At 39.2% G+C, this 13,119-nt stretch overlaps 1 protein-coding gene across 1 annotated transcript in view; it reads left to right on the top strand.

Annotated features, from left to right (window-relative positions):
* The first annotated feature begins 862 nt into the window (after positions 1-862).
* The window catches only part of MRPL3 (mitochondrial ribosomal protein L3), a 48,085-nt gene continuing 35,828 nt past the window's right edge, over positions 863-13,119 (top strand). Inside the window, exons 1-4 of the mRNA XM_059162602.1 lie at positions 863-1,127; positions 2,158-2,342; positions 3,588-3,679; positions 5,816-5,914. Coding sequence (XP_059018585.1) covers positions 1,036-1,127; positions 2,158-2,342; positions 3,588-3,679; positions 5,816-5,914 — 468 coding nt within the window. The 5' untranslated portion in view covers positions 863-1,035. The remainder of the gene's footprint in view (positions 1,128-2,157; positions 2,343-3,587; positions 3,680-5,815; positions 5,915-13,119) is intronic.

Raw genomic sequence — 13,119 nt, 5'->3', positions numbered from 1 at the left:
AGAAGTAGAATGATGGTCCAAGGCACACACATGCTGATTAGTCTGGGTCTGGAACACAGGAAAAGGGTTTACTTGTAAAGAATGTATATTAGCTCCTTACTGCTGCATTGCAACTCACTCTAAAACTTAGTCAAAATAAGAATCATCATTTAGTCTCTTTGGCAATTTCTTCTGGTCAGGAACCTGTGAACTCCTCGGCTGGGCAATTCAGGATCAAGGTCTTCCATGAGATGCGGTCATCTAAAGGGTTGCCTGGGACCGGAGAATCCACTTCTAGGTGGCTCACTTCTGGCTGGTAAGGAGTCTCTCTACACGGCTGTTCAAATGCCTGCAGGACATGACCACTGTCTTTCCTCATAAGGAGGAATCCAAGAGACCAAGACAGAAGTAGCAATGCTCTCTATGATCCAGTCCTGCAAGCCACACATCATCACCTTGGCCATATTCTATAGTTAATAGATGCCCGTCCGGTTTCAGTACCAGCTCTGACCACCTGCCAGATGTATTACCTTGGGCCAGCACCAAAATTCCGAGTCTCTGTTCCCTCGTTTATAATATAAAAATAACAATTTCCTTTTGGGGTTGTTTTCAACATAAACCAGTATAACAATATCAAAGTTTGCTTAGTACAATGAGCTGCTTCACAATGCACATTACTTAGAAGTGATTTCGCTTTCTCAAGGAGCCTGTCTCTAGTTCGCCTCATTCTTGCCAAGTTTTAACTCCAAACATCCCTTTTTTCCAACCCGCGGAGAGTCACTCCCTGCCCGTCCTACCCTAACCGGGATCCCAAGTTGGACTATCCAAAGGCGGAACTCTAGTTCCAGGGACAGCTCTGGTGCCCGGAAGGCATTGAGACACGGACCGGAAGTGGGTTCGCAACTCTTTTCCGATCACGGAGGGCAACGGCAGGAGCCCGGCGGGACGTTCCCGGGAGGCTTGTGGCCGGGCTCGCGGCTGCAGCGTGGAACTCCTTGAAAGCAGAGCCGCGGGGAGCCGGGAAGAGGAACGGGGCAAGCCCTCCCCGGCCACTCCATGCCTGGTTGGAGGCTGCTGGCTCAGGCCAGCGGCCAGGTGCTGGGCTGCAGCGCGGGCGGCCTGGGTGCTGCCCGGGCCTCGGCAAACAGGTGGGTGGGCTAGAGACGGGGTGTGGGGTTTAGTCCCTGCAATGCACAGACCTGGAGCAGTGCCGTGGCCGGGTGCGCAGGGGTCTGCCCTGGGTGGGGGAGGGAGGGGCTCTACCAGACCGCAGGCACAGAGGAGTGAGGAGCGTTACTCCAAGGAAGTGTGCATTAAAGGAGTGAAAGGGGGCGTTTGTTTTTGTTTGTTTTTAATGTTTATGAGCCAGCGAGTAGTGGAGACTATTACCAACAGCAATAATATTATCTACCAATTACTGGGCGTTTTCTGTGTACTGAATGCTTTGTTCGGTATATTAGGCGCCTTAGCTTGTAGCCTCCCGAGATAGAATTGCTATTGTTACTCGTTTCACAGACACTGTCATTATTCCGTACTCTCAGGATTGCGGTTTGCAGATAAAACGGAAGCTTGGGGAAGTAACTTACCCAAGGTCACTCAACTAATTAGTGTAAAACTGGGACTCTAACCTGGAGTTCGAGTCTAGCACCTGACAAGGAAAGGTAGATCGGTGACAGAAAGCCTTACTTCTTTTCTGAGCCTCCGTGCAAGAATTACACACCTCCTTCCCGATACAAGGCCTTCCTTGGTGTGTTCACGTGCGCAGAGATCATGCCTTTAATGGATCTTCTGAGCCTAGGCCTGCCCTTGCTGGAAGGAGGTGAACTTATCAGAGATCAGCGTCCCACAGTCTGCCACCTTCATTGGATGTAAACTATTAAAGTACACATACAGATGGGTCAGTGGCTTCTCCAATGTCTAGGTAGGACAGCTCTGTTAGAAATTGGTTTATACCAGAGGAGATGAAGACCTTTTACACTAGGGTAATCATTAATAGTTAAAGTGTAAGCCCCATTACTATCATAATGAATGTCAGGGGAAAAAAAAAAAAACTTGCACAGATTCCAAATCCTTTCCTAAGGCCCAGACTACCTTTACAACTCATATGGCTTCCTTTCCCCATATTAAATGGGGGAACTTTTTATATTTTGACTTATTTTCTAATTTTTATTTTTACAGAACGGACATCTGGCTTTTGGCTAGAAGTCTCCATGGCAAGAGTGGTACTTGGTGGGATGAGCATCTCTCTGAAGAAAATGTCCCGTTTGTTAAGCAGTTGGTATCTGATGAAAATAAAGCCCAGTTAGCAAGTAAACTGTGCCCTTTGAAAGATGAACCATGGCCCCTACATCCCTGGGAACCAGGTAGTTATTTTATTTTTGATGGTTTCTCATTTCCTAGTTAACTGTGTGGCTGGAGCATTCAAAATCGTGGTGACTGCTGGATGAATTTATCATCTCTTGAATTTACTTTTCGTGTCTTAAGTGTGTCTGTTTCATTGTGGTTTGGTTTGCAAGGTTATTTCTAGCATGCTGGTCTACTATTAGTAAAATGTCTGATGGTAATCAAGACTTCCTGAAGAAGCTGTTTTGTAGGTGAAAGGAAAATTGTTCTGCATATGTTTTCTTATTTGCTTCAGATAAATATATATGTGTGTGTGTATGTATATAAAATAAATAGGGAAGAAAATCTGGAGGAGTAGGATCTAAACTACACTGGGTCATGCAGATGTTTTCAGTTGGAGTGTTCTAGCACTCTAGGTTTGCCAAGCATAACCCTAGAATCAGCTTCTTTTGCATAGTAGAGTCCTAACCCCATCTGTAGCTATACCAAGAATAAGACCTGTCCTGTTGAGAGTGTGGTCTTTGGTTGGGGTTTATTGTGACAGTTGAATTATGTAGTGATCAGAAGTTCTAGGGACGCCTGGGTGGCTCAGTTGGTTGAGCATCTGCCTTCAGCTCAGGTCATGATCCCTGGGTCCTGGAAACTAGTGCTGTATCAAGCTCCTTGCTCTGCAGGGAGCCTGCTTCTCGCCCTGCCTGCCATCCCCCTGCTTGTGCATGCATGCTCTCTCTCACACACACACACAAATAAATAAAATCTTAAAAAAATTCTTAATGGACCAACTTTACTAACTTAGGCAAGAAATCTAAGTGGCATGGTGGAGGCTGACCTATTTTAGCAACTTGACCACTTGTGTCATCCTTTAACACTAGCTAAGTTCTTAGAATTTGAATAGATGTTTTCTAGTTAATGGGGTTAGATATGAATTGATACTAGAAAAGCAAAGTGTAATGATGGATTTATCATGTCCTCTATGAATACCATTGTTTTTAAAATCAGACTCTCAGTTTACCTATTTTCCTTATTTAGCACAGTTCTCATATATTTATTTATTATACAGAGATTTATTAAGTAACAGTTTGCTACCCAGCCATGGTTGAAATCTCTTACATTTCTAAGAACAGTAGTGTTTTACTCTTTGAATATGTTAGCATGTTTCTTAACTGATGCTTGTATTGACATCACAGTGTAGGAGATACTATTTACTTCATGTTAGTCAATGTTGAAAAAGTTTGTAATAACACTGATTTGCTTTTAATTACCAGGTTCCTCTAGAGTAGGCCTTATTGCACTGAAGCTGGGTATGATGCCTTTATGGACCAAAGATGGTCAAAAGCATGTGGTTACATTACTTCAGGTGAGAAAGAAAGAGAGGATGTAACAGATCTGTATGTGTGCCAAAATCTATTTGTGCAAACCTGAAAGAACAGTATTTGTATCCTGAAACATGTGACTGTGTGATAAAGAATGGGCTAATGTCAGGCATAAATATAATTAAAGAACTTTACTTCTGTTTCAGTGAATGTTTCACTCTTGCTTGAGTGGTGGTTTTCTCGATGCTGTCATAAGGTTAACTACGAGCATGAATAATAAAAAAAAAAAATGTTCGTAACCTAGCTTCTCACAGGTGTGCCGGTTGAATTCATAATTGGAAAGTCTCAGTCCCATCTTGTTTTCATTCTTTCAACTGGAAATTAAAATTTTGATCTCTTTGCTAACTTAGAATGTAACATTCTTGTCTGGAGAGGCAGTGTTTTGTTCTCTGAGATAAAACAAACTCTAATGGTTAATAATGTGGTCCCTGAGACCAGAATATCTGACTTTATTTTTTTTATTTTTTTACTTTTTTAAACTTTATTTATTTATTTGACAGAGAGATCACAAGTAGGCAGAGAGGCAGGCTCCCTGCCGAGCAGAGAGACTGATGTGGGGCTTGATCCCAGGACCCTGAGATCATGACCTGAGCCGAAGGCAGAGGCTTGCTTAATCCACTGAGTTACTCAGGTGCCCGAATATCTGACTTTAGATCTTGTTTCTGCCACTTTCTGGCTAGGTTCCTTGGAACATTCTGCTTCCTCTGCAAAAGATATAATTGTATTTGGTAAAAGAAATAGTTATTACCTATACCTAAACCTCAAAGGTTTTTGTGAGGGTTGCACAAGGAAATAAATATCAAGCTCTTAAAACAGTGTTAAATGTCCAGTTTACATTGGCTGCTGTTGTCTTTATGATTATTATTAGAGAAATTACTGATAGTGTTAGGAGGCCATCATTCCCCAAATCAGTTTGGACACCTGAGTTCATCTTTGGGGTCTCATCTTAGACAAGTGATTAGACAGATGTTGGTGATTAAAATGAGAGCTCATGCACAGAGGCCCAGAGGCCTACAAGTCTTAGGATGGTTTTATTGACTCTGACTGATCAAAGAGAAGATTATAAGATTATAAGTTCCTAAAACTCTAGGGAACTTAGGGAGCTTTCAGGAAAGACTGGTGGAATTGTACATTGGTACAACCACTTCAGAAACCAGCATAATTATGTGGTTAAAGTTGAGACAGTATAGCAGTTCCAATCCTGAATGTTAGTAGAAAACTTGAACTTTATTACTTTACAACGATGTTCACAGCAGTGTTGTTCTTAGTACTCCAAAACTGGAAATAACCCAAATGTCCAGTAGCAGAATGGAAGATTAAGTCATGGTATTCATGTAACAGAATGCAGGATAGCAATGAAAAGGAACAGAAGAGAGTTACACACAGCATTGTGGATGAAACTTAGTAATATAAACAAGTGAAAGAAGTAAGACAGAAAAGTACAACCTGATTCTGTTTTTACAAAGTCTAAGGCAGGCAACAATAAACTACATGCTTTCAAAGGTAGCAACTGTAAGGAAAAGTAAGTAAATGATTACCATGTATCAAGAATAGTATTTATTTCCAGGGTAGTGCTTCTCAAACTTTAGTGAGCCTTGATCACCTAAAAGGGTTATAAAAGAAGGATATTCTGATTCAGTTGGTCTGTGCTGGGGCATGAGGACCAGCATTTTCACCAGGTTCCTAGGTGATGTTGATGATGCTTGTTTGAGGACCACACTTTTGAGAACCACTGCTCTAGGGGTTTAAAAAAAAAAAAAAAGGTGGGGTGGGAGATTACTAGGAAGAGACACACAGAGGCTTTGTAGATTCTACTACTCGACATGGGTGGCGGTAAATCGTATTTTCTTCATAAATACTCATTCTGTTGTGTAGAATGTTTATGTTATGTTTTAGGCACTCTTCTGTATGTGTTGTCTGTGTGCTCTGTACTTGATTTTTTTTTTTCTAAAGATATTTCTGTATTTTAAGATTGTGGTTGGTGTTAGAGGAATGATGGATAAATTAACGTTAGGGAATCCCTAATTGTTCTATGGCTTTTAGTGTGGCTGGTATGATATGCTAAAATGTATCTTAGCACATACTTAGTTTTGTTTTGTTTTTTATATTTGTTTCCTTAGGTACAAGACTGTCACGTTCTAAAATACACACCAAAGGAAAACCATAATGGAAAACGGGCGGCCCTAACTGTAGGAGGAAAAACTGTATCACGTTTCCATGTAAGGATATGTTTTCATTCTTTAGAAGAGTACATTTCATTAATTTCAGATCTGAATTCTTTAAGTTTTGAGGCGATTCCATAGTCAAATTTGTGTTTATCCATGTAGTAAATTGTGGGTTTGAGGGAAGACAGGCTAGTGAAGCCATTGAGCCCAGGATTCTGAGAGAATTTGAGTTTGTTCCAGTATCTCTCCTCAGTATTTGAAACAAGTAACTTTACCCTCTGAGCTGAAGTATATGCCCATCTATTCAATGGAGATAAAAATACTACTTACTTATGAGGTTTGTTAACAGGATTCATGAGATTTCTCATATGTTCTTAGCATGTCACAGATACTCAATAGATAGTAGCTGTTTTGTCATTTATGTTTAATTTCTCATTTTTTTCTAAGTTGTCTGAATACCTGACACCAGCAACATGTGGGGACTAATTTGTGTATACTAGAAGGAACATTTTTTTGTGCATTTTTTAATCTGACATTGTCACCATCAATGTGAGAATACGGTACAATATATCATATAATCAAGAAGTTGTTTTTATTTTCACTGCTGTGTATATTTCTCTAAGTATCTTTCATCATCAAAATTTGTAATTTTCTTAAAACACACATGTAAAACTAAAAGGTAGAGTCTGTTAAGATTTCACATAAACTGAAAACCCCACAACTTTATACCAATTCAAATACTTTCGCAAACACTGTATTTCCTAAGAAGATGCAAAATACAGTCCTTTCTTGTTGCATCCATGAGAACGAATAAATTATATTCATCATGTTAACAAGAACTTTAACAGCACTGGCATCACATACAAACAGCATTGTTTTGAGTCTGTAAGCCTCCAGAACCATCCCATCATGTATACTCCCTAGGCATGATTCTCTGCAATGTGAAGAGAACCGATAACATTTCCTATGTGACAGTCCTAAGATCTGAAAAAAATTTTTAAGTCCCTAGAGCACAGGAAGCACTCAGTTTAGACCCTCCTTAGAAGGAACTTTCAATACTTGGGATAGAGCTATATTAAAACCTACATCAGGTTTTTAGAAATAAAGCATTTTTCCCCCAAGTAGAATACTATTAGAATGCTAAATATATAACTTATATTTGAGAAGTCTGTGCAGTTAGTATCCTCTGTTGAATGACTAAAAGCAGAGAATTTCTAGAAATGGTGATGGTTTTCACTAGTAAGTAATGAAACATCCTCAAGTTTACTAAAACATTGTGCTTATACCTAAGATAAACATTTTTTCCACTGTAAATTGTTTATGAAATGAACATGTATGGTAAATAGGAAAACTAGCAAGTATTGGACAACCAAACTCCTATTTGGTTATCATAGTTAACTTTGTTGAGCACATATTACATGTGGATACATAACCATTAAGCCTGTTACTGAGGCTAAAGAGGTTAAGGAACTCCTTCAGGGCCACCCATTGGTAAAAGATAGGGTGACAGTCAGACTTCAGATCTTACTTTCTTAATTGCATCTTAACATTCACCCTCTGGGTGCTCATAGGCTAATGGGAAAGATGAGCAAATAAATCCGCCATCCCTGTATAGGATTACACATGCAGGAAGCATGGAATAGGGGGACAACCAGTTCTGCTTGGGAAAATCCCAGAAGGTTTCACAGAGTGGAAACCAGAAAAGAAAAAGCATGTCAGCAGGAATACCTGTTTTAACATATCAGACACATTTCAAAAATCTCATTTCATCCTGGCAACAAACCTCTTAGGTATAGTATTTTTATCCCCATTTTGCAGATGGGCAAATACTGCAGCTTGGAGTTACTAGTTTCAGTTAGCTTCTGCAGAGACACATGGAAGAGAGTATGTGTGCTTGGAAAGAGAAGTGTGGTATATGAACTCTTAAGTGTGTGAGTGTGCGGGCCAGTGGGGGAAGATGGTAAAGGTGCAAAGATGTACCTGTCAGGGTAGAGTGCTGAAGAGTTTAGACTTCATCGTGTAGACTCCCAGGAGCTTTCTGAATTCTTCAACTGGGGCAGTGATATTGTCAAATCATAGTCTTAGTTAATTAAATTAGAAGAATCTAGATATAGGGAGAACATTTAGGAAGTTGTTTTAAGCACTGGGGAGAGTTGCCTAAAAGGCTTTTGACCCAAAGTAGTTGAATTGGGCTTGGAGAGGGCAGGGAATTGTACAAGACTGGCTGAGTATGTGGTAAGGGGACACCGGCTTAGAGCAATTCCTGCATACCTAGTTCAGTGTGGATTCTGTAACCTGGAATAGTGACAGGGAAAGGGAAGTTTTGGAAGAGGAGAGAAGTGTGTGAAGTGTTTATAGAAAATTCAGGAAGAGTTGTCCTATAAATAGTGGGATATACTGATCGGTGAGTTTAAGGTGATTAAAATTGTTGGAGTCCTATAGTTTGATAGAACTAGAGGCCATTGAGGCCTATCTCCTAAGTGTTAGAGAAGTTAACTACTTTTGCATATTAGGGTATTGTATAGTTTATATATATTTTAGTCTGCAATTAATTCTTGACAGTTTATTGGCTAATAATTTTGGAGTTTAAGTAGTTTCACAGTAATGAAAAGCACAGTGAAATATTTATGAAAACTTTTTTTAAAATGTCAGGTTTTTTCAGATGTTTGCATTTTTAAAATATGTAAATACATGCTAATCTTCATGTAAATAATTCTTTGCTTTGATAGATGCCTGTTTTCTCATTAATTGTACTTCTGTGTTTTTGTTAATGTTTTAGCACCACTATCTATTTTCATTGCCAATTTTGTAAGTTCATGACTTTATTGCCTTGATATTTTTGAGTCAAACAAGATGTTGGGATAATCCATTCTGCTCCAACAGATCTGTAATTATTATTTCCAGAACTATGAGGTAGTGGAAAAACAAGTGGATGTGGGGTCAGAAGAGCTGAGTTCTAATTCTGACTCCTCCAATTAGCTCCCTTCACTCCACTTATTTTGAATATGTATTTTCTTACACAAGAAAACAGGGAATTGGCCTTGAAGGTTGCTAAATCCTTTTAGTTCTAAAAGTCTACATTGGTTCTCTAATGTCTTAATTCTCAAGAGAAAACAAAAGCCCCCCCCCCCCCCACCAAACGTATTTGGCAACTCAATTTATTCTATTTTATTACTTAGTGAGGAAGATGTCCTACAGATTTTATTAATACTAATAATTAAAATATTTTAGAAATGGGGAGCCTGGGTGACTCAGTTGTTTAAGCGTCTGCTTTTGGTTCAGGTCATGATCCCTGGGTTGTTGTTTTTTCTTTTTTTTAAGATTTTATTTATTTGACAGAGAGAGAGACAGCGAGAGAGGGAACACAAGCTTGCAGAGTGGGAAAGGGAGAAGCAGGCTTCCTGCCAAGCAGGGAGCCTGATGCATGGCTCAGTCCTGGGACCCTGAAATCATGACCTGAGCCAAAGGCAGACACTTAGCATCTGAGCCACCCAGGCGCCCCTGATCCCAGAGTTCTGAGATTCTGGCTCCTTGCATAGTGGTGAGCCTGCTTCTTCCTCTTGTGTGCTCGTCGTCTCTCTCTCTCTGTCAAATAAATCTTTAAAAAAAAATTGCAGAAATGATAGTACTTTCCATACCTGAGACTGTGGTCTACATATATTAAGCTTTATTCTCTTTAGTGAATATACCACACAGCTAGGTGATTTGGACACTTGATTATGTTGTGGTGGATTTCCAGCCACTTACCTTACACAGATTTTTTAATTTAGTTCTCTTGTATGGAAAGTGCTACAAGGGTCTTTCTTGTTTTCCAAGGTAAACATTTTCTAGGGGCATCTGGATGGCACAGTTGGTTAAGCAACTGACTCTTGGTTCCCAGCTTAGGTCATGATCTCAGGGTTGTGGGACCAAGCCCCCCGTCAAGCTCTGCTCTCCATGCGGAGTCTGCTTAAGATTCTCCCTGTCCCTCTCCCCTGCTCATGCGTGCTTTCTTTCTCTTTCTAAAATAAATAAATCTTAAATTAAAAAAAAGGAAAAAAGAAGATAATAAATTTTCTAGGTCCAGAGGACATGTATTAACAATATTAAGAAAAAGTTTGGTCTTTGAATGACCTTTATTCAAATAAGATGTGAAAATGAAGTTTTAGAATTCTTCATAAGAATTTTGGTTCAGAAAGGAAAAAGATTTTCAAAACTAAAAATATACAAGCTTTCTCTTGTATAGTGTAACCTTTAGAGAAACTGCAAGTAAATTGGTTATAGAAGGTTTTAAAAACATAGACCTATGAATATAAAATATCAAATAGTTAAGTATTCTAAAATGAATTGACTGCATCAATTTTATTTATAATAGGGGTAGATCTGTTTTGTTTTCTGTCTTTTACTCTATAAAGAACTTAGGCCTCCAAGAAATTAGACTGTTTTGCTTTTGCTATTTTCGTAACTTATTATAAATAAAAACATAGGAAGTTAAGTAGCCTTAAAAGTTGATTAAATCCACGTTGTTGCAAATGGCAATTAATTCATCTTAGGAGCAGAGAAGCATTTTCATTGTGAGAAGGATAATTGCAGAGAACTCGAAAGAGGGAGAAAAAAATGCAGCCTCGTAGATGGGATTATCCAAGTGTGACACTGCTGTCAGTCTTTTAAATTGCCTTCTGAAATCATTTATTTGGAAGTTAAAAAAAAAACTTCTGTTACACTGCTGCTGCTTTCAACTCAACTTGAGCTTCTGGATTTTCTCACAACTGATACCTAATTAGTTTTATGATATTTTGATTTTTAAAAGAAAATATTATTTAATTTTAATGAAATTGGGATATAATCACGAAGTATGTATTACCTTTTATGTCTCAGTCTGTAATTACTTAGATGTTTATCTTACCATTTTGTGTTTCTGAAAAAGTAGAATTTGTTTTCTTAGAAGCTTCCTCACATACTTAGAAACTGATATTAATAAAAGAATATGTTTTTAAAATCATCAGATAGAATATGTGAATGTCAAGAATAAATTTAAACTCTGTTCTACAATATAATGAATTTAAATCTGATACATCAGGAAAATAATTGCAATTTGCAGTTGCAAATGTAATCTCATTTTTAAATGAGAATTTATGTGTTTGCTTTGATATGGAGGAAGTGTGCATGATTGGAGTTAAAAAGTAGGGGCCTAAAGACTCCTGGATGGCTTAGTCAGTTAAGCATCTGCCTTCACCTCAGGTCGCGATCCCAGGGTCCTGGGATCAAGTCCTGTGTTGGCCTCCTTGCTCAGTAGGGTCTGCTTCTTCCTCTGTCCCTCACGATTCCTGTGCTCTCTCTCTCTCTCCTCTGACAAATAAAATCTTTAAAAAAGAAAAAGAAAAGTAGGGGCCTTAATAAGGGTGGTGTTGAATATCTGTGTTAGATTTCAGCATGTGGTAGGCAAACATATAGGGAATGACTGGGATGAACTTATGTCATCACTCTTGGAGGAAAGGTGGAAAGGATAGCTTCTTGAGGGAACACTGTAAGGTACAAAACAACCTTTCGTGGACATCCAGAGCAGGGCTTCTCAGGGTCTGTTGTATGTTTCCACTAGAGGTCCCCAGGGACTTCCTAGGGCTTGTGGGTTGATCCACAAATTAACATTACAGGCCAGTGCCACCCAATTTCATGTCTACCAAATGCAGCCTTCTCAGTAGGTTACAAAGTGGCACCAACAGCTTACATTTTAAACTGAAATCATCAAATAACTGAAGATTTCTGCATATTCATATATTCTGTAATTAAGACTGGCTGTGCACATACTCCATTGGATTGGGGACAGTGATGCTTGGTTTTCAGTACATCATTGGCATCGTCTTGAGTTGTTTCGGGTCTTTTAGTTGCTGCTGTTCTTGCTTTTTTTTTTTTTGTTCTTTTTGACTACAAATTACTCTTGGTTTGGTTTCGTAGTTTTGTTTCTTAAAGATCTGTTCATATTCAGAATAAGTCATGATCTTTATTTAAGGCCTATAATTTTTAATAACCAGACTTGAAGATAACATTGTAAACACAGTGATGTTGTGTGCCAAGAACTGATGCAGCAGCGAGAGTGGAAAGGTGTGACTTGGTGAGGCAAATCAGAACTTCACACAGATGGATGTCTGTCCTCCATCTTTTGTGTCTTCACCATTCATTTAGCTCACTTCTGCAGTATATGACTTGTAACTGTGCTTAGCTCTAAAGTTACAAACATAGGTGAATAAAACAGCTCGCCATCCAGGTGCTCCAGCAGGCAGGCAAATATTCATGTAAGTCGATAAGTGTAAGGTAATGTGGACAATATTTGAGATATGGGCAAGGTCTAAAGATCGCATAGACCAAGGAGTAGTCTGCTCTGGCAGGGCTGCCCACACAGGAATCAGGACAGGAAATATTACTGGAGCTGAGACTAGACATATATTTAACAAATTTTTAATGAGCTTTGGAGGTACAAGGTTGGGGAAGAATTACCTCCAAGCGACTGGCTTAGGCAGGCACAAGTAAGCATACATAGAGTACTGTGGTTCCTTGACCTGCAGGTGTTTCTTTTGTGATGAGAGGGGAAGTTGAGGGGGAAAGAGCATCAGGAAGATAGATACACCTGTGTTAGTTATAGTCCCAGGAAAAAGGCACTCTTCACATCAGGAAATAGAAAGTGGAACAACTTTTTTGTCAAGTTTTTTAGCAATCTGTATCAAGAGTCTTAAGAACTAAGAAAAGGAAAAAGCCCCGGGACATTATTTTAAGGAAATGAGATATTCATAAAGTTTTCTATTCAAAGATATTTTTTATTCAAGTGTGTTTACAGTACAGAAAAAAGGGCATGGTGGAGGGAAAACCAGGTGGCAGGACCTACCAGGAGCTGGGGATGTAGCAACAACTAAAGTTTCTTTTCTCAAGAAGCTTAGATTTTGGTGAGATTGGGGATGATAAAGGGAGGCCATGGCTTAGAAGATACACAATAAAAAATGTGTATCATGACAAAGAGAAGTGCTTTGTAGACTAAGGCTGAGGGGTTTGCAAGTGACAAAGTGGTGCTATTTTAGGTAGAATAATCAGGAAAGGTAAGTTAATGTTTAGATAGAGACCCGAATAAAGCGTGGGAACAAGTCCTGCAAAAATCTGAAAAGCATTCCAGGCAGGGGGAGTAGTATGTGCATAGGATCCAAGGTTATTGTCTAATGTCTTCTTGAAATGTGAGGAATGCATTGTACCTGAAGCAGGGTGAGCCAGGGGGAGAGTAATAGATGAGGTCA

Source organism: Mustela lutreola, chromosome 2, assembly GCF_030435805.1.
Source record: "Mustela lutreola isolate mMusLut2 chromosome 2, mMusLut2.pri, whole genome shotgun sequence".
NCBI lineage: Eukaryota > Metazoa > Chordata > Mammalia > Carnivora > Mustelidae > Mustela > Mustela lutreola.
The sequence above is the reverse complement of the archived record's forward strand: the minus strand, read 5'-3'. Positions and strand labels throughout refer to the sequence as shown.